Here is a 21,933-nt window from a genome sequence, read left to right as displayed (position 1 = left end):
TTTTCAGAGATGATGCATTTTTAGTTTTTTTTGGGGGGGGGGATGGGCCACACCCAGAGGTGCTCAGGGCTTAATTACTTGTAGGAATTGCCTGCCCTGGACTGAGAGAGGAGGGGGGGAGAAGTGGAAACCATTTATACTTTTTATTTCTCTTGGAGTTTGAGGCCTGTCACCTTGCGGGGAGGGGAGGGTTAGAGAGAGAGGGAGAGATAGATGGAAATTCACTGGTCACTCTGGCTGGGGGGGGCCCTGGTACAAAAAAGAAAGGGGAATAGATACAAAGCAGGCATCTCTTCAATGCTTTATCTCTGGCTCCCAGCAGATCAGCAGGCACTGCTCTGGTTACAATCCAGAGCCTCCTCACAACAGTTCAGGGTTTTTCTTTTATACCCATCATGACAGGAGGGCATGTTCGGGGGGGGGCATGTACAGATTTAACTGTCATTACTGTGGGGGTGTCCAAGAGGCTTGCTCAGATCCAACTGCCATACAGTTGCTCCTATCTCCGCACTGAGAAATCACTCCTGGCAGGCTTGGGGGGACCCTACGGGATGCTGGTGATTGAACCCAGCAGTCCTTGTTTGGCTGCATGCAAGGCAAATGACCTACAGCTGTACTATCATTCCGCACCTGTCTCATGTCTACTTTTTTTTGTTTGTTTTTGTTTTTGGACCACACCCGGGGGTGCTCGGGGATTACTCCTTGCTCTGTGCCCAGGAATTATTCCTGGCAGTGCTCAGGGAGGACCTTACAGAGTACACAACAATGGCTTATAAAAAACTTTTCTATTGGCTTTTCATAAAAAGCCAGTTCTATAAAGTGTTTCCATCTTTGTTATGTTGTTGTTATGTATACATCATGTTGGTTCGCTTCTCTTCTGTCCTCCTCTCCCTCCCTTATATTTTGAGGGGTTCTCCCCACCAATGCTTGGAGCCTTAGGGAGACAGTGCTCAGCCTGACTTGGGATCTGTTGGTTTTTGATCCTTAGCCAGGAAGTGTTGGCAGCCACCAGGGCATACCCAGCAGTGTCAGGCAGCCAATGCCACGCTGGGGATTGAACTCAGGGCTTCACACAGGCAAGGCCAGGCCTCTGCCACTCGAACTACCTACATGGACACCTCCCCTACTAGAAGCTCTGAAGACTTCGTTCAGCAGTGACTCTGTATGTGTTATAAGTGCTTTGTGAAATGTTTCAGAGACAAACTAGTAGAGTAGTTACTTTCTCAAAAGTGTTTCTTTTCTCAAAAATCTTCACAATGTGGCGATATCACAGTGGGGAGAACATTTGGTTCTTTTGAGCGTGGCCAAATCGGGTTCAATCCTTGTCACTTCATAGGGTCCCCTAAGCCTTCCAGGAGTGATTCCTGAATGCGGAGTAAGGAGTAATCCCTGAGCACCATAGTGTATGGCCTAAAAACCAAAAACCAAAAAAGAAAAAGAAAAGAAAACCAAAACACTTCAAAATGTTATCTATCCTGCTGAAGCAATATAGTACAGCAGATAGGGCTTGCATTGCATGTGGGTTGATCCTGGTTTGATTCCCATATGGTTCCCTAAGCACTGCCTGAGCACTGCCCTGAGTGCAGAGCCAGGAATCATCCCTGAGAACCTCTGGGTATGGCCTTCATAAACAAACCAACCTTCATAACCAACTTCCCTGCAAGTTTGGCAGAGCATAAGAAGTAGGTTAATTGGTAAGTAATCCTTTTAAAAAAAATTGTAGCTTCCTTTTTTTATAAAAGGCGTTCCAGACATGTCTTGAATGGTATTCTAATTTTTAAAAATAACTTCTGGGCTTTATCAATTTTCATCCTTAGTTCCTCAAAGGACCGTAACTCTTGTTTCCAATGAATTGTGGGTCTTTAAATTTTAAGCCATGAAAATAGTAGTTAATTACCACTGAAAGATTTTTTTTTTCTTTTTCACTGAAAGATTTTCTTAGTAGAGTTTGAAACCTAGCCCAGTGCAGTTAGATGTAGTTAGATGCATGGGACTCTGAAATTGCAGGGCGAGGTGCAAGGTTGTGGAGGGCACATATATATTGTCTTTGTCAAATGCCTAGGGACTCTCTCACTCTCTCATGCATGTGTGTATATATGTGTGTGTGTGTGTTTGCACATATGCCATATCATACCCAGCTAAGCTCAGGGCTTACTCCTGGCTCTACTCAGGGATCATTTCTGGTAGTGCTCAGGGGACCATATGAGATACTGGGAATCAAACTGAGCTCCTAGTATGGTTCTGTGTGTGTGTGTGTGTGTGTTCCTTTATCCCCTGCCATCTCCAACTCCAGTCATTCCATTATCAATTTTTTTTCTCTAACCCTAGTCATTCCATTATCTATTTTTTTTCTTCTACCCATTCTGTAGGCAGGATTACTCATCTGGCTCTCGTGTGTGTGTGTGTGTGTGTGTGTGTGTGTGTGTGTGTGTGTGTGTGTGTGTAATTAGGACTGAGATTAGTGGGTAGTAGCAGGTAGCTACATGATCCGCCTACTCTGGGGGTGTGGCCCCAATCTGGACCTGCATGTTTGGGGGAGAAAGCATCCTAGAGAACCCCATTGGCACCAGGGAGTAACTTGGGAATCTGAGCAGATGGGGCCTTTCACTCCAACCTTTGTGAGCCCCCCAGGATCTCATGAGAATTTCAGCAGCAACATTGACCCTGGAGCTGATAGAGACAGAAAATGTGTTTTGAGATACTCACAGAACACAGGAGGGAAGTGAGCAGAAGTTTCTAGGGTCTGTGGATGTCATTGATGTATGATGGGGATGGAGGGTCTGATTTCACTCCTGCCCTGGTGAGTGACCCTTGATGCACTTTCCTGGAGAATCTTCCCAGCTTCCCAATCTGGCATCGGACCAGAATGGGGTATCACAGACCCATGGGGTACTGGAGGACAGTGTGAGGGAGCTACCAGCAATGCACATACACTTTAAGCATAGCTGTTGGGAAATGTTTTCAGGGAGGTACCAGCTCTGACTCCCAGCAGTAAGACTACCCTGGCTTCCTGTAAATCCCAAATTTGTACAGCTCAAGTATTTGAGGGAGCAAGAAGAGCTCCCTGCTCTCAGGTCCCCCAACATTACCTAAGCACTTTTTGTGACTTCACATGAGTCAGGTTGAGGATGGTAGTCTGGGCCACTGGGGAATTTCAGACATAGTGGAAGGATGGGGCTTTGTTGAAACACCCTTGACACTGGTGGTCTTGAGCCAGCCAAGACTGATGCTCTGTATTCCATATCCCACGTATGTGAATGATGGCCTGGCCTGTGGGGAGTTCAGTGGTTCATGCTAAACATCTTCAGAATTCAAGGGCATGTGGGTAGAGAGAGGCCTCGCCAGCTTCCACTGACTAGTTATCAGACCGAGCAGAGGTTGCCTGAGAGTAAAATAGTTTGGACCTAATGGTCATCCCAGAGGGACCGTGAGCATGAAAGCAACTATCAGCTCCCTTTTGGGACAAGAGCTGCTTGTATTTCAGGCCAACTTTGTTTGTGAACAAACAAACAAATGAAGAACTAGATAAATAACTGAATAAATAAAACAAAACAGTTGTATGGAACCTCTGGGTGCTGGACCTTGATTTAGACAGATGATGTAAGGTCTGTAGGGCAAGCCGTGAGTGTAATAAACAAGACATCATTTGTCCTTCTTTATTTTTTATTATCTTTCTTGTTAAATTGTTGGGTCATCTGAAATCATCAGTGAAATAAATACAGCTATCCAAGCCGTCTGTAGTTTGACCCTGACATACCAAAGTCAAATAAAATGTGCTTCCCAGTTATATTCTTGATAGGTAGTTTTCCCCTTTTTTGGGAGGACAGAAAGAAACCTTGTTTTTTTTTTTCCCCAAGCTGTTAGATCAGAAGAGGTTGTTCTATGTCTCAAACCATAAACACTCACATTGGAATCTAAACAAGACATAAAGGGATTGAGTTGTGTTCCTTTGTAATCTGGAGAAAACCGAAATTAAAACTTGATGACCTGGCTAGTTAATCAGAAAGACTGGCATCAGAGTGATCTTTTTTGTTTGTTTGTTTTTGTATTTTTTGTTTGTTTTTAGGGTGTTCTTTTTTTTGTTTTTAAACACTGCCCCTTTAGACAGCTCATCTACCATATACGTTAACTGGTGCAATATCAGTCAAGAAAGAAACTCTTAGGTGAAATGAAATATTACTGTGCAGTTAACACTGAGGGCTCTGCAGAAACACAGAGATGTCTGTGAATAAAGGGAGCATGTTGACCAGAATTATAAATGAATAAACATGGTCTCTACAACCTTGGGCTTTTAACCATGTTAGGAGAACAGGAAGCAGTTTGGACTCCTCTTTTGAGTGGTTACAGAACATTTCTGTGTAAATTATGTGGTTGGTTAGGTATAGAAATAGTGTCCAGTAAGTAAGAAATTTGCAAATCCCTGGTGGGCCAGAGTGTGAAATGAAAAATAATAAAGTCTTATTTATTTGGGGGAGAAGGGGGTGGGCCACACCCAGAGGTGCTCAGGACTTAATCCTGGCTCTGTGTCCAGGGGAAGATCACTCCTGACAAAGATCAGATGACCTACAGGGTATTGGGGGTTGAGTCTGTCTAGATGAATGGTGAATGTGGGTCTCTCCCTCTGATCAACTCCCTTCAGCAATGATCCTCTACCAGGGCCCTCCCCAGAGCAGCAAATGCATGAGTTTCTCCCTTCTAAATGGTCAAGTAATATTCCATGGTGTAGACAGACCATAGTGGTGTTCTTATTTGCCATCTCTTCTTTGACTCTTGAGTTGTTTGCATATTTTGGCGGCTATGGATAGTGCTGCACTGCCAGAAGCCTAGGGGTACAAAAATCATTTCTCTGGTTGGTTTTTGACTTTTCCACGTTCGCTTTTTAAACCCAAGTGACTGAAAGACCCCTGGGTAGTTTCTTTCCCCAACCTTCTCTATCAGTGGACTGTTCGGATCATGACTGTTGGACGTGATCTTTCTGGCTAATGTTAATTCTAATATGGTTTCTTTATCTCTGTGTCTCTCTTCTCTCTCTCTCTTTCTCTCTCTCTTCTCTCTATCTTCTCTCTCTGTCTTTTTCTGTCTCTCCTCTCTCTCTTAAATTATCAAACTAGCCAGAGACAGCTGCTGCTTTGAAGTGGACGCTTGAAACCCTGCTGGCCTGAGGGACCATGGTGAGAGACCTGGAGAACCTGGGGGAGCGGTTGCTGCCTTACAAGATGTACGCCCACAATCAGAAGCACAGTTGTGGAGGGTAAGTGACCTTGGGAACAAAGAGCGAGAAAGGGCTCTTTGATCATGGGCCCATGGAAGACCTCATTTGTCCTGCAGATGCTGGTTATTACTCCAGCCAGCCAGACCCCTGGGTGTATCAGGCTGAGGTCTAGGGCCACATGGGAGCCATTCTGGGCCCTAATAGAAACTGTCACAGGGAGGAGCCTGAGTGATAACACAGCAGGGAGGGCATTTGCCTTGAATGTGGCTAATCCAGGTTTGATCCCTGGCATCCAATATGGTATCCTAAGCACCGCTAGGTATAATTCCTGAGTGCAGAAACAGAAATAAGTTCTGAGTACCACGAGATGTGGCCCAAAAGCCAAAACAAAAACAAAACAAAACAAAAAACTCAAAATGAAACCATCACTGAGGTGCAAACCCCACGCACTCTGGCAGCACTAACCTCCTAAAGCTAAGCTGTTGGAGTTGGTACACCTTTGCTGAGTACTGCTGCTTGCCCAAGTGTCTTAGCCATTCTGCCTTCAAATATCTGTTGTGTAATCTCCTTTATCCATGTGCCCCTATAAAATATAGAGTTTTCCTCCACAGCAAAACAAACAGTTGGCCAGAATGTGAAATGTTCCTAGCCAAAGCCTAATGTGCACTAGAAAAGGGTCTTCCTGGTGCATAGCTCCTTCATTTAAAGGCTGCCAGGGCTTTGACTCAAAAGTCTGGCTTCTCCCTCTAAAAATTCGAGGGAGACCCATTTGTGGGCAGGTATTTTCTGCCAGTCCTATGGGTTCTGTGGCTTGAAGGCAGAATCTTCCAATGCTGCTCTTGTGTCTCTGGGGAACAGGTTGTAGAGACAGCAGTGAGGAAGTTTCCTTCATGGTATGGAAGTACCATGAGCTGCAGTTTCTTCCTTCCTGTCTCTGGTCCCTTGTTCCTCATCCTTTCACTTCTCCAACCATGGCTGCTCAGATGCTGGGTTTGGGAGGTCACTCTTCACGTGCCGTCCCTGTCACAGGGGTCCAGGGAGACCCTGATAGGAGAAGTTCATGGATGGGCCTTGCATGACATATGGCTCCTGAGATCTCCATGAATGGCAGGCCAGGACTGTTTTCAGTCATTTTGACTCACAGCTGGTGCAGGGACAGCCTTGACATGGGCCTGAGCGAGCCTGAGCCACGTGGCGCCGTGCCCTGTGGTTGCTGGGGTGTCTCAGAGTTGGGGTCCCCCTGGTTCCCCGCGTATTTTGTCTTCTGATGGAGTCCTGTGCTGCCGTGCCAATGTTTGGCTGCTTGGAATACCCTGAAGAGTGTGCGGGAAGTGTTACTAGGCAACGTGGGATACAACGCAGCTGGTCCTCAATGGGGGTCCTGGAGGTTGTTTGGTAGTGAGAGAGCCTGGCCCAAGAAGGGGGTTTAGAGTCACGCCGAGACTTGGGGGTTCTTCTTTGTTTTTGCTTTTCAAGAGGCTCTTATAAAACCAGGCCACCAGGCGTGAGCCAGAATCTGGACAGGGAAGCCGGTGGCCCCAGATCACACAATCTCTCCAGCCCCGGTTTTTGGCAGAGGATTTGACTTTGCTCAGGGGGCAACTAGTAGCCCATAGTCATTAGTCAAAGCTTTGTACCAGTACTGTTCAAGCCCTCACCCTAACATCCCATCCCAGTCTCGATGCCTCTCCAGTGAGGTGGGGTTGATGCCATGAGGTGGGTGGGTGGTTCTAGACTCTGGCACTGGTGGAAGGCCCCAGCCCTATCGTGCCAGACCTGACAAAGGTTGTGTCTCCATCACTTCATTCACGTTTGCTCCAGGGTTGTTTCCAGTTCTTCTGCCTGCAGTTTCCTTCACAAAGGAGATACCGTAACAACATTCTTGGGTGAATTATCCCTCTTTATCTCTTTTTTTGGGGGGGGTCCACACCCGGTAGTGCTCAGGGGCTACTCCTGGCTCTACACTCAGAAATCACTCCTGGCAGGTTGGGGGGACCATATGGGATGCCGGAATTTGAACCACCGTCCTTCTGCATGCAAGGCAAATGCCCTGCCTCCATGCTATCTCTCAGGCTCCTCATCTGAACCTCTTAAGTAGAGGCAGGGATTTGTACTTTAGGTTCATTTTTCTCTTTTCTTTTTGTTTCTTTTCTTTCCTTTTCTCTTCTTTTCTTCTCTTTTCTTTTGCTTCCTTTTTCTTTTTCACCCTTCCTCTCTTTGTCTCTCCCTCCTTCTCTCTCTCCCTCCCTCCTTTCTTCTTTTCACCCTTCCCTTCCTCCCTTCCTTCCTTCCTTCCTTCCCTTGTTTGTTTCTTTTGGGGCCATACCTGGTGATATTCAGGGGTTATTCCTGGCTCTGTATTCAGGAATTATTCTTGGCAGTGCTCAAGGGACCCTCTGGGATGCCTGGGATAGAACCTGGGTCAGCTGCGTGTAAGGCAAATGCTCTCCCTGCTGTGCTATCATCGCTGGACCCCCTCTGCCATCCCAGTTTCATTTGCCCACAAGACCTTTGACTGTAACAATACTCATCAGGGAGCCAGGGAGCAGCTGGGTGTGCAGAGTCTGCTGAATGAATGAGAGGGCACAAGGTTCTTTAGGCTTTGGCCCATCCTCCCTGTCTGTCCCTCAGCCTGGATATGTTTGAAAGAAGCACTTGGTTTCTGTGGTACCACAGATAGCCAACGAAGGTGCTAGAAATGCATAGTGAGCAGCTTACATGCCTGATGAGCTCTATGCTGGGTTGTGGGCTCGCTCTCAGGAAGTGATGAAGAGCCATCAAAGATTCGAGCTGCGGGGGGGGTTATAACCTGAGGCTTGTAGGGTTGTTCTAGCAGGTTTGGGGGACCAGGGCATGCACCTGTAGTTCTGGTGAGACACTGATTGGAATGGGGGTATGGAATGCTGGGGTGTGAGAGCTTTCCCTCTTATTTATTTATTTATTTTTTAATTATAACATGGTGATTTACCAAGTTGTTCATAATACAGTCCTTTCAGACCTTAAATGTTCCATCACCAGTGTGACTTTCCCTTTACTAGGGTCCCCAATCTCCCACCCACCAGTTTAGCACTCTTTTTTATCGTTTTTGTTTTTGTTTTTGTTTTATTTTTGTGTCACACACAGCAGTGCTCAGGGGTTACTCCTGGCTCTACGCTCAGGAACTGCTCCTGTCAGGCTCGGGGGACCATATGGGATGCCAGAATTCGAACCACCGACCTTCTGCATGAAAGGCAAATGCCTTACCTCCATGCTATCTCTCCGGCCCCCACTTTTGCACTCTTGCAGGCACAAATTGACTTCATATTGCTTGTTACAACACAAGGACAAAAGGAATTATCAGAACTTAGATGAATAAAAGTCAGTTTGACATGATTGTTCTGTCTCTCCCTGCTGTTACTCAGGATTTCCTGAGCTCTGGTTGGTGCTAGTTGACCTTCTATGTTACTGTTTAGACTCACGGAGCTTGGGAGGTTTCTGTGGAACTTTCCCATCAGATTTCCTGGGATAAACTGGGCTGACACTACTATAAAACTTGGAGGTGTCCAGAATTTATAGATCTGAAATAAATTTGGTGGTTTGGCAGTTTGATGAGATTAAATCATGGAGCTGGGTCATTTCTGTGGGAGGTTGCAGGGTGTGGTGCTGGTGGAACTGTAGTTCACAAAAAAGGGGGACCTGCTGGCCCCACTACACCCCCAATTCTGAGAATTCCAAGAAGTGTCAGGCAAGACTAGACTACTTGGTAAGGTTCATGGCCATCTTTTTTTTTTTTTTTGGTTTTTGATTTTTAGACCACACTCGGTGTCAATCAAGGATTACTCCTGGCAGGCTCGGAGACCTTATGGGATGCTCAGAATCAAACCTGGGTCCTTCCAAGGTCTTTTGCATGCAAAGCAAATGCCCTGCCACTGTACTATTGATCCAGCCCATCTGGCCCCTATGGCTATCATTTTCTTTTGGATCTTGATGGGAGAGCTGGGCAATTTTTTTTGCAGGGAAATTGTTGTCTGTGGGCAGGGGCTTTTGGGTTTTCTGGTGACAGGGTGGGTGTTGGGAGGCTCAGCCCAACCCCACTTGGAAAATAGTCCCAGAGTTTTCAGCCATGTAATCCGGACCTACCTGAGAAGGTTTAGCTGCTCTTTATTACTTGAATTCAGTCACAGAGCTGATTGGCTTTGATTTGGGGCCACACCTGGGGATGCTCAGAAGCTATTTAGTCCTGGCTCAGAATTCAAGAGACCGTGGAGTACTGGGGATTGGACTTGGGCCTCTCACATGGACTCCAGCCCAGAGTGCTCGCCTTCCAGACCTCTTGGCATTTGTGGAGAGTCTCTGGTCTTCGGTGCTTTCTATGAAATCTAGAATTTTTTGTGTGGCTGATGGGGGGGGGGGTTTGCCAGTGCCTACCTAGCCAACAGGGTCACCTGTCCTAACTGAAGCTCTTGTTGCAATCACTTCCTGGCACCCCCATGGCATTGTCCAGCTGATCATGAGTCAAGTCAGTCTCAGAGAGAAGTGAGGGCAAGAAGTGTTCTATCTCCTTTAGGAATGTCTGGTCACTGGCATGCATCAGAGTATGGGGTTTATGCCCCCCCCCCCCATAGTGCAGTGATTATATACCCCATTAATTAACCTGGTCAGTCCTAGGAACTGTGCTTCACCCCCACAGTTGTGGACCTGTGCATCTGTGACTTTGCTTTTTCTGTGAGGATGCTTGAGAGTGAAGCTTCCAGAATAATTCACAGAAGCCTGGAAATGTCTTACGTGAGGCGTCGGAGTGATAGTACAGTGGGTAGGGTACTTGCCTTGCACTCCGCTAACCCAGGTTTGATTTCTGCCATTCTATATGGCACCTGGAATCCCATCAGGAGTGATTCCTGAACACAGAGCTAAGAGGAACCTCTGAGCACTGCCAGGTGTGGCTCCCACCCAAAATAAATATGAAAAAATAAATTAAATGTTTTCTAAGAAATTACATGTTCCTACTACCATGACTGCCTGGTAGATTGGGGGTTTCCCCTCCATCAGGATGGTGCTACCTGTATTTTCCCACACCCCTCTCTTTCCCGGAGGCAGTCATTAGCCACATTTGTGCCCCCACCCCACGTAGTATCAATTTAGGGCTCCCAAAGTCTCCCTCAATTCTTGCTCAGAGCTGGGGAATCTGGGAAGATCCAGGACATTGTCTCATTTTTTCTGTGGGTGAGGCAGATGAGGGCAGAGGCCCAGGAAGGCCCTGGGGAAGAGATGGCAGTGTTCACCCTGAGGAAGGGGTGTTTGTTGGGGGCGGTATTTCCACACTAGTGGCTGCCTCCTATGTCCTCCCAGATTGCATGCCTCTTCTTCCAGGAAGGATCAAATGTTTTGGGGGGATCATCCCCATGGTGGCAGCTGTGTGTCCACGTGTCAGAGCTGGGTAGGAGTGTGGTGTGACCGAATCCCCTGAGTAGGTTAGGGGGCACCGAGTCTTGCACCAATGGAAAGAGGGTGGCTGAGACTCAGTGCTTCTGTGTGCGTGCGTGCGTGTGTGTGTGTGTGTGTGTGCGTGTGTGTGTATGTGTGTGTGTGTATGTGTGTGTCCCATACCTCTCCTCCCCATGGCGAGTCTCACATGTGTGCAGCCCCTCTGTTTAGTCCTTTCTGTTTACAGGAAAATGGGATGATAAAAATAACTGGCTCTGGGTGAATCAGTGGAATTTTACTGCCTTGTTCACTCACTCTTGTGCCTTACTCTAGGAGAGGGAGGGAGGGATGGAGGGAGGGAGGGAGAGAGAGAGAGAAAGAGAGAGAGAGAGCCTGCCTTCCCTTGCCAGGAGCATCTCGTGGCCAGTCCCCTACCCTGCCCCCCAGCATTGGCATTTTAGGACTTTGCTTCTAAGGGGACAGAGCCCCAATATGTGCTGGGAGACAGGAACCCCATTAGTGGGCTTGGAGAGTGTATGACCCAACAGGTATACAAAGAAATGTTTTTTTTTCTTCTGCTGGGCTCTGCCCACAAAGCCTGGAATCAGCAAACTGTGTGTTGTCACACACACACACACACACACACACACACACACACACACACACACACACACACACACACACACACCAGCACCCCCCCCTTCCCTTCCCTTCCCTTTCCAGAGGTGCCTAGCAGATGCTTCTGCTGCAGAGACCCCCTCCTCCCTCCGCCTCCCTGCTCCTCCCCTGGTGAGCCCTGAGTGCTGGTGAGCTGCAGCACTGGAAAATTCCACTTGTCTGCCAGGGGGGAAGGGGAGGCCTTGAGCAGGAGAGCGTGTGACCGAGATGCACAAAGAATGGAACCCAGACGCCAGCACGGCACCCCAGGGGGTGCTCTGGGGAGCCAGTGTGCTCAATACAGGCTGGAGACCGAGGGGTGGCAGGAGGGAGCTTGGTGAGTTCGGGTCTGAGAGCTTAGCCCTGGTGGCTGACTGGGTGTCTTCTATCCTGGGGGCCCCTTTTCTCCGCTTCATGCTCATGTCCTCTCCCCACCGTACTCCCCCTGGCAGGGGAGTTGATTCTGGGCTGCTGAGGTGGGTGATAGGACAGAGGAGGAGGCATTGCTGGAAAGTGCAGCAACGGAAGTCAAGAAATCTCGTGCTCTGGCCTAGAGAAGCCTTGGTGGTGATGACACCTTTGTTGTTTGGGTTCATTTGGGCGGGGGAGACGTTGGGGAACCTTTGAAGTCATACCTGGTGGTGCTCAGTGTGGTGGTTACATCCAGAAGTGCTCTCAACTCAGGGCTTACTCCTGCACTTAGGGAATCACTCCTGGCAGGGCTCAGGGGACCCTGTAGAATTCCCGGGGCCAGCCACATGTGCAAGCAAGCTGGATTGTCCCTGCTGGACTATTGCAATAGACCCAGTGGCTGAGACTCGTTGGTCTTCTCCATGGATCATTGATATTCTCCGGACCTGGTGTCCATGAACAAAAAACGGTAGGAAGGAGAGAGGCAAGGCATGGCCAGAAGCTGTGTGGCTGGGCTTTCGGGGCTGTGTTCCAGTGCAGGGAGGTCAGTCAAGATTCTGTGCTGCTTGGAATATTACACAGCTGTTAGGAAAAAGGAAATTATGAATTTTTTAAATATGTGGATGAATCTGGAGAGTATTATGCTGAGCAAAATGAGTCAGAGATCGGGATAGATATAGAATGATCACACTCATTTGTGGGATCTAGAAAAGAAAAGATAGTATGGAATTAGTTCCTAAAGACAATAAATACAAAGGCCAGGAGAACCATTCCATGGTATGAAGCTTGTCACAAAGAGCAGGGAGTGCAGTGAGGGCAGAGAAGGGAACACTGTGACAGTGAGAGTTGGGGATGGTCACTCTAGACAAGAACTGGGTATTGAAATGAGGGAAAGTGATAGGCATGGTACCCCTGAGTAACAATATTGCAAACTGCAGTGCCTAAAAGGGGGGGAGGGGATGTCTGTAATATCTGTCCCATAGGCAGGCAAGTGAGAGGGCAGGAGGGAAACTGAGGACATTGATGGCAGGAAATGTGTACTGGTGAAGACATTGTAGAACTGAAACTCAATTATGAACAACTTTGTAACTGAGGGGAAAAAAAAAGATTCTATATGTCCCTTTTTGGCTTCACTTTCAGGTCACAACAGTGCTGTTCCTGCCTCTGTGCTCAAGGATCACTCCTGGTGGGTCTTGGGGATGGGGATGGGAGAAACCATAACACAGTATCGGGGATCCCACTGGATGGGCCACAAGCAAGGCATATATCTCTTAAGCCCTGTACTATGTCTATTACCCACTCCATTTTTTCTAGACTCTTCCTAAGGTCTTTCCCTAGGAGGGACACTGACCAGGATAAATAGGAAAGGAAGGAGACTGGCAGAAGGCCAGGGTTTGGTTGATGCCTTGATGGTGTGGGTACAGTGTGGAGCACTGTCCATGGAGCTCATCCTGGATCTGTTGGTTGGAAGATAACTGTGTTCTGGGACTTTGTTCAGGTGTCATGGGAGGGAGCCAAGCCCCTCACACTCTCACCTGAGACCCCTTCTCTGTGTTCCTCACCTCCTAATAGAAATTAGTCTTGAGTCTCACGAGGTGAAGCTTGGCCTACATGAGCCCTGAGTGGGTACAGATGAGCATCGGTGACTAGCATGAGTGACAGCCACTTCCACACCATGTGCCTGGTCCATGTGCATCTAGGCCAGAGCCTACTCTGGGTGCAATAGCCAGAGTAGGGCAGGGCACCAGCAGCAGAGGAGGTCAGGTGGGGATGGGGGCGGGATGGGGCAGCCATCAAGGCGAGTACCTTGACCTTAGCCCGGAGTTCTACAATCTACAGCACATAGGCCTTGGGGTCTCAGCATCCTCTCCACTACATCTCTCTGGGTCTTCAGCCTCCTCTTCCCTGTTGACCACTGCTTGGAGGCTCCAAGTGAGCTCCACTCACTTTATCTTAGGCTGCAGAAGTTTCTGTGGCCTGTAAACTGTGTTGGATGGATGAGCGGCCATCCTAGAGGCTCTGTGCATTGATCCCATGTGAAATGGTTCTGGAAACTACTGGAAGCATCCCTGCAGGACCACAGCCAGATCCATTTTCCCTGCTTCTAACACCTGGTATAGAACTTCCCCTTCTCTCCTGCTTCTTCCTAGGCAGCTGTTTTTTTTTTTTTTTTTTTTTTTTTGGTGGTGGTGGGGGAGTGGATCCACATCTGGTGTCGCTCAGAGGTTATTCCTGGCTCTGCGCTCAGAAATCACCCCCTGGAAGGCTCAGGGGACCATATGGGATGCTGGGAATCAAACATGGGTCCAACCCAGGTCAGTCCTGGGTCAGGCATTTGCCTTGCTGCTGTGCTATTGCTCCGGCCCTCAGCAGCTGTTTTAAGGGTGTGAGAGTGGCCCAGAGTGATAGCACAGTGGGGAAGGCATTTGCCTTGCATATGCCAACCCAGAGTCAATCCCCGGCATCCCATATGATCCCTTGAGCACCGCCAGGAATGACCACTGAGCACAGAACTAGGAGTGACCCCTGAGAATTGCCAGGTGTGGCCCCTCAAAAAAAAAAAAACAAAAACAGTTTTAGGTCCTTGCAGGGCTTTGTTGATGGAAAATGGAAGACAATAGTTTGCTGAGCTCCAGCTGTAGCCTTGGAATAATCCGAATATTTGAGGGCAGAGGTGGACAGGCTGCACTCTAGCTCTGGGGATGTTCTGTAGGGCCTGCAGTAACTTGGGGGTGGGGCTAGCTGGGTGGGTGGAGCCAATGTTTTGCATCTCCCACCCTGTAACCTGTCACCCATCACCAGTACTGGATCTCAGAGGGCAAAGAGGAAGAAGACCAGTTCAGGGCCATAATGTGGCAGGGGATGGCAGAATTTAACCCCTCTTTGGTCAGGAGATTTTGATGCTACATCCCATGGAAGAGTGAATGGCCACATAGGAAGAAAAAAAAATCAGGCTGGGTGAAGCAGAGAGTGGGCCAAGATTGTGTGAGGGTCTGGGGAGTGGGGTGGAGGCTGGGATGGGAGAGGAGGAAGTAAATTAATTTAAGGCCCAGTACACTTATTCTGGAGGTTCTGTTCCAAGGCCTTGCCAAGGCACCAGATCAATTACGAATTGATGGAACAGGAGCAGTTTTCAATGTGGGCGATTGCAGCCACACCAGCCTACTTGGTTGAGTCGAGACCAACAGGTGGTCTTAGATCTGGCAAATTGGAGAGGGGGGGTTTACACATTCTGCAGGAACCAGTCAGTGGGCTGGTACATGTGCAGGCTGCAGCCAGCAGGCAGGGTTTACTCCCAAGAATCCTGAGTCTTCATCTAGTCCACGGGTCTCTCTCGCTCTCCCACTCCCCCTACCCAGTCTGTCACAAGCCCTGGTCTCTTCTGTGTCCTTTATGGCATTTTAAAGTCAACTTTATGGGGAAGCAATTGACACACAATAGACAGGTCATATTTAAAGTGTGCACTTTACCAAGGACCAACTTGACTTTATGTCCATTAAATCATCATTGACAAGAGAGTAAGCTACTTGGTTAGCCCAGAAGTTTCCTTCTGTCTGTGGCAACGTTTTCCCCCCTCCAGGCTAACCTGCTGATCTTTCTTTATAAATTTATCTTTTCTAGAACCCAGATTAGATTAATTCAGATAGTATCCTACTCATATTTTTTTTCCATTCTGTCCTATTATAGCACAGTTACAGTGGTTCCTGTTTATGGTTTTTTTTTTTTGTGTGTGTGGTTTTTGGGTCACACCCGGCAGTGCTCAGGGGTTATTCCTGGCTCCAGGCTCAGAAATTGCTCCTGGCAGGCACGGGGGACCATATGGGGTGCCGGGATTTGAACCGATGACCTCCTGCATGAAAGGCAAATGCCTTACCTCCATGCTATCTCTCCGGCCCCCCTGTTTATGGTTTTGATGGCAACACTGCAACCATCAAACTTCTACCACCAGCTCAAAACTCTCCCCTGTTGTTCTTCTAATACTTTTAGCTCTGCCTCTACCTCCCCACCACCCTGTCCCTCTACTGAATAAGTAACCTCATTTTCGTCATTTGATGCCAAGGGGTTTATCGTCCGTGAGTCCTAGACATTGTCATGTCTTATCACTCTTTGTTTCTTTCATTGTATTTATCAGGATATTCATCAGTAGTACATATTATTGTTTTATTCTTATTCTGAGTATGACACTGTATATGAATTTACCTGCCATCTTACTGTGTTGATGGATCTTTAGTGTCAGTGCCCATATGGGTGAGAAGGGTTAAAGCAGCTATGAACATTCATGTGTAAAAAGTTGTGTGGCCACAAGGTCAAATCAAAATGGATGAAAAACTTTGATATCTCAGGATTAAAGACCTGAGATCATAAGGTACATAGAGGAAAACATAGGCAAAACACTCTGTGACACTGTGACTAAAGACATCTTTAAGAAGGAAACACCACTGTCCAAACAAGTGGGAGCAGAGATAAACAGATAGGACTATATTAAATTGAGAAGCTTCTGCATTTCAAAGGAAGAGTTACTAGGTTACAAAGGCTACCCAGGGAATGGGAGAAACTACTCACCCAATACCCATCTGATAAGGGGCTAATAATATCTATGATAAAATATACTGACAGAACTCAACAAGAAAAACTAACCCATCCAAAAATGGGGAGAAGAAATGAACAGACAATTTCCTCAAAGAAGAAATACAGATGGCTAAAAGGCACATAAAATTTTTTTTCCACATCACTAATCATGAGGGAGATACAAATCAAAACAACAATGAGTACCATCTCACACCAGAGAGACTGGCACACATTACAAAGAACAAGAACAACCAATGCTGACGTGAATGTAGGAAGAAGGGGACTCTCATTTACTGCTGATGGGAATGCCTTCTAGTTCAGCCTTTTTGGAAAACAATAAGGATATTCCTCAAAACAAAAAACCTGGAAATTGAGCTTCTATATGATTCAGCAATACCACTCCTAGGGTTAAACCCTAGGACCACAAAAGCACAATACAAAAATGTCCTCTACACTCCTATGTTTATTGCAACATCATATATAATAATCAGAGTCTGAAAACAACCCAAGTACCTGACGACAGAGGAGTGGCTAAAGTAACTGTGTTATATCTACACAATGGAATACTATGCAGCCATTAGGAAAAATATGAAGTAATGGAATTGCTTTTACGTGGATGGATATGGTGATTATTATGCTGAGTGAAATGAGTCATAGGGAGAGGGATAGAAATAGAATAATCTCACTCATTTGTGGGATATAAGAAAAATAAAAGACAGTGTGTTAATAATATCTAGGGACAATAGAGATAGCAAGTCCATGGTAGGAAGCTTGATACAAAATAAAGGGGTCTACTATGATAATGATAAATGGAACTGATCATTCTGGACAAGAATTGTGTACTGAAAGGGGATAAGTGACATGTATGGCACCCCATTATTAACAATAGTGCAAACCACAGTCTGAGAGAGAGAGAAGCAAAATACCTATCCCAGAGACAAGCAGGGGTAGGAGGAAAATGGGGGACATTGATGGCAGTAAGGGTACACTGGTGAAGGGTGCAATATATATTCTCTGGCTGAAACTCAACTGTGAACAATTTTCTAACCGTGGTGCTTAAATAAAGCAATAATATTTTTTAAAAGTTGTGTGGATTCATGCTTTAATTTTCTGGAGTAAATATCTCAGAGTGGAATGGTTAGATTTAAGTAGCAGGGAATTTTTTAAGAAAATGCCAGATTTGGGGGCCCGGAGAGATAGCTTGGAGGTAGTGTGCTTGCCTTGCATGCAGAAGGACGGTGGTTCAAATCCTGGCATCCCATATGGTCTCCTGAGCCTGCCAGGAGTGATTTCTGAGCGTAGAGCCAGGAGTAACCCCTCACCAAAACAAAACAAAACAACAACAACAACAACAACAACAAAAAAGAAAATGCCATATTTACCTGCTACCTTCCAGGAGAAAAACAGTGCAGCTCCTCTACCAAGATCTAAAGAAAATGAAGGTTACTGACTCTTTCCAGGTAGTCTGATCCAGGCAGATCCCTCTGGGGCCTTCTCAGAATTCGTGGAGACAGATTCCCCTTTCTGCCTGAACCATAGCAGCCCAGCACCACACCCTCTACTCTCCCAAAGAAACGGGCCAGTTCCTCAATTGAACCTCATTCAACTGCCAAGCCACCAGATTTATTTTAGATCTATAGATCTTGGATTCTTCAAAATTTCATCATCGTGTCAGCCCAATAGTATCCCAGGATGAAAAAGTTCTATAGAAATCTATCAAACTCAATGAATCTAAAGAGCAACCCAGTAAATCCTCAGACACTGATTTTTTTAGTAACACCATGGATAAATAAGATAATGATTTTTTTGATAAATTATCTTTATTTAAACACCGTGATTACAAATATAATTGGAGTTGTATGATTACAGTCATGTAAAGAACACCCCCCTTCACCAGTGCAGGATTCCCACCACCAATAAAATAATGATTTTAAATGGACCCCTGTTGATCTAAGTTTTGATCATTCCATTTGCCTGGTAACAAACACTGTGAAGTCAACTTCGCTAAACACAAATTTTTTAAATATGTTTTATTTTTATTTTCTTTTATTTATTTATTTGTTTATTTATTTTTTTGGTTTTTGGGTCACACCCGGCACCACTCAGGGGTTACTCCTGGCTCTATGCTCAGAAATCGCCCCTGGTAGGCACAGGGGACCATATGGGATGCCGGGATTCGAACCACCGTCCTGCATGAAAGACAAACGCCTTACCTCCATGCTATTTCTCTGGCCCCACGTTTTTTTTATTTTTAAATATGTACAATCATATCACCTTTAAATACAGACATTATATTTCTTCATGTTTAATTTGGATGCCTTTTACTGCTTTTGTTCTTTAGTTCTGTGGTGAGAACTTTCAATGAAGTGTAGATCAGCAATAGTGAAAACAGACACTGTTTCTTTACCCTCTGAGTGGAGAAGCAGTTAGACATATCCCTTACTACGACATTAATTGTAAATTTAACATGTCCTTTATAAAGTTAAAAAGGTTCTTTTTTTTTTTTTTTTCCTCAGAGCCCTGGGAAGCGAACCCCCAAAAAAACTGCATTCTGAAGCTGCCCAGCGAGCCCAGTGAGTAAGAAATGGCTGGCTGTGGGGGTTGCCAGGTGGAGTGCTGATTGCTCTATCTGCGAAGTCTCCGCCCTGTTGTGCTTCTTCTGAGGAAACTGAAGACCTGAAGGGAGCCCTGTCCTGTGGTTCTTTTTTTTTTAAATCCATCTCTGCTGAGACTTTTATCTGGAATAAAAATGTTTGCATTAATTAAGTTGCTTTTTTTCCTGTGTTTCATTTGTTGGTATGATGAGTTATAGTCTCAATTTTGAAGTTCTAAGTTGATCTTGAATTTGTGGTCTAAATTCTAACTGATATTTTGTCCTTGTTATATGTTGTACAAGTCTTATGTAGGAACTTTTTCATTTATGCTTGTGAGGTTATTGCAACAAGTTTTGGGGTGTGTGTGTGTGTGTGTGTGTGTGTGTGTGTGTGTGTGTGTGTGTGTTTCTCTTTATTATCTGTCTGGTCTTAGAATCAAGGTAGAACTAGCCTCAGAGAATGAGCTAAAAATGTTTTCCTAAATTCTGGACTAGTTGGGTTAGAACTGGTATTTATTTTTCTCTTGTGTTAGTGTTTTATCAGTTATGCCACCGGGGCCTGTAGTTTTCTTTACTTAGAAGATATTTTTATTTCAAATGAGAGAGAGAGCTACTCAAGCCATCTACTTCTTGAATGAGTTGTTTTGGGAGTGTTCAGGAAACCCAGACCCATTGATTGGGAGGAAGCTTCTATGAAGGTCAAGTCCAATTGGTTGCTGGTAACGATGCCTCCCTATTGCCTGGCAGAGAGTTCTGTTGATTATTAAAAGGGTGTTTCAGGTCTTCTACTAGACTGGTGGGTCTCTCTCTCTCTCTCTCTCTCTCTCTCTCTCTCTCTCTCTCTCTCTCTCCCTCTTTCTCTCTCCCTCTTTCTCACTCACTTTCCTCCTCCCTCCCTCTTGCTTTTCATTTCCTTTGTATTAGCTCCATTATCTGTTGCAGACACATTTAGAGCCCTTGAGTCTTCTTGGCCACCCACTGCTAGGTGTTGTCTTTTCCCCCCTCTCTACTCTGAAGTCAACTGTGATTTAATCAACAGACTCTTGTTTTTGTAGGATTTGTGTGTTTCTGTCCTCATTCTATTATTAGTGTTCACTGGAGTGACTCTCACACTAGACTTGGCCAAGAGTAAATGGTCGCTCAGAAAGTTTTCTTAGCAGTTTTGAGACTCTGTACAAAGTTGCACAACATGTTATCCTTCCCACTTCAATTTGGTTTTCCCTGGTGTCTCTGAGAGTCCCACCATTCATGCAGACACCAGCGTTGTCAAATATTTGCTAGAGATCGACTGTGTGTTCTCCTCTGTCTCAGAGTGCTGGGCTGTGACAGCAAGAGCCTCTTCCAAGGCACTCCTGTTTGGGTGGTGAGAGACAGACTGTAGACAGATTTATACTGTGTCAGAGCTGGCTGAAAGGAAAACTTGAGGAGGGCTCCCGAGTTGCAGGGCCATAATTGAGAGGTGTTCAAAGAAGTCTGGTCTGAGAGGTGATATCCATCAGACTGGGATGAAAGATGAGATCTATGGAACTTGGACCAGGGCAGTCAGGATAGGAGTGGTCATCTCAGCAGCTGGATTGAAAATATGGGTCTCCAACATCCATGAAGGCGGCACCCTGGGACCGACTTAGACAAACTACATTTGTTTAGCCTCTGTGGATCTCATGAGAGGCAAAAGATGCCCATAGGCCTGCCTGGCCTCACAGACAAAGGCCATAAGTAGAGCCAGACAGGCCTCTTGTGCTTCCATCATCTCTTTTAGATCCTTGTTAGTCTGTCAACCTATGAAGGCCCCAGTTGTTTTGGGGGATTTAATTCTCTTCAGGGTAATGGGCTTACCAGATCTTCTTAGGCATAGAAAGTCGCTTGTGAAAATTTATGTGGTAAATTCATGTGGAAAACATGGAGGTGTTTCCACATGAAGAACCAACTGTTGGTTTGAAAAAGTCAACTTTTGGGGGCAGTGGATTTTGATCTTATCACCCATGCTTTTTGTGGTTTCCTGCTGTTTGAAATGTGTCATCACAGGCTTAGTTTGAGTTTGCTGGCTCCAGGGTTTAGAAGGCAAGCCAGGGGGCAAAGAGAAGCCATTCTCTCTGCTGAGCCTGTGTCTCCTGCCCTGACAAAGCAGGTGTGTGTCCCTGTGTCACTGGGGCCTTTATCCAGGGAGGAGTGACATGAACCCATTGACCCAGAGAGTGGAATTACTGTCATTCCAAATATAGGCATTGACCCCTTTTCCTTCTGTTTGGCAGGTATTTCATGGTGGATTTTCACGCACCGCCAACCCTGGTTGAAAGCATCATGGAGCACTTGTCTCGAGACACTGATGTGATCAGACCAAATATCGTGAAACACCCTCTGACCCAGGAAGTGAAAGAGTGTGCAAGAATTGTCCCTGTCCCACTTGAAGAAAAGCTGTATTTCGTAAAGAAGAAGAAGAAGTGAGAAGACTCACCCAGATTGTAGCCTTATACTTTATTCTCTCATTCTGGGGCATCCAAAATAATAATTTATGAACTTACCCTTTATCTGATGGTGTGGTACAGGTGGTGTTGAAGGTGGTGTCAATCCTTGGACTCCTCTACTTTAAGCCCTGGGCCATGTCTTGCTCAGAGTGATCTATGGTGCCAACCTTTCTTTGGCTTTATTTTGTTAATGTTTATTCCATTGCCAGTGAGGGTCTGGGGCCCTACAACATTTCACACCATCTTGGATGACAAGCTACTTAGGAAAAAGAATATTTTAACACCACCAGATTAAGCGAGAAATAATGTGACCAGGGTAATAAATATAATTCAAAAAGCTTGAAATGATTTCGTCTTGGTCATCTGTTGCAGAACCTTGGGCAGGTTTGCTGGTGAGAGGAGCAGGTGGGTGTGAGGGCCCTGGGGAGTGAATGCCATTGACTGCAAGACCATTCTATTGAATTAGCATCTCTGACTTTTTTTTTTTTTTTTTTTTTTGGGTTTTTGGGCTACACCCAGTGATGCTCAGGGGTTACTCCTGGCTATGCACTCAGAAATATCCCCCCAGATAGGGGATCATATGGGATGCCTGGGGGAGGGGGGACACGCAGTCGGTCCTAGGT

The 21,933-nt window shown here is 46.2% G+C and overlaps 1 protein-coding gene across 1 annotated transcript in view; it reads left to right on the top strand.

Moving 5' to 3' along the window:
* The window catches only part of MRPS6 (mitochondrial ribosomal protein S6), a 65,684-nt gene extending 44,029 nt beyond the window's left edge, over positions 1-21,655 (top strand). The window contains exons 2-3 of the mRNA XM_049785837.1: positions 5,112-5,251; positions 21,098-21,655. Coding sequence (XP_049641794.1) covers positions 5,169-5,251; positions 21,098-21,290 — 276 coding nt within the window. The 5' untranslated portion in view covers positions 5,112-5,168 and the 3' untranslated portion in view covers positions 21,291-21,655. The remainder of the gene's footprint in view (positions 1-5,111; positions 5,252-21,097) is intronic.
* Positions 21,656-21,933: the final 278 nt, after the last annotated feature.

The sequence above is a fragment of the Suncus etruscus genome, chromosome 13 (genome assembly GCF_024139225.1).
Source record: "Suncus etruscus isolate mSunEtr1 chromosome 13, mSunEtr1.pri.cur, whole genome shotgun sequence".
Classification (NCBI taxonomy): domain Eukaryota; kingdom Metazoa; phylum Chordata; class Mammalia; order Eulipotyphla; family Soricidae; genus Suncus; species Suncus etruscus.
Note: the sequence above shows the minus strand (reverse complement) of the source record. Positions and strands in the feature narration are given on the sequence as shown.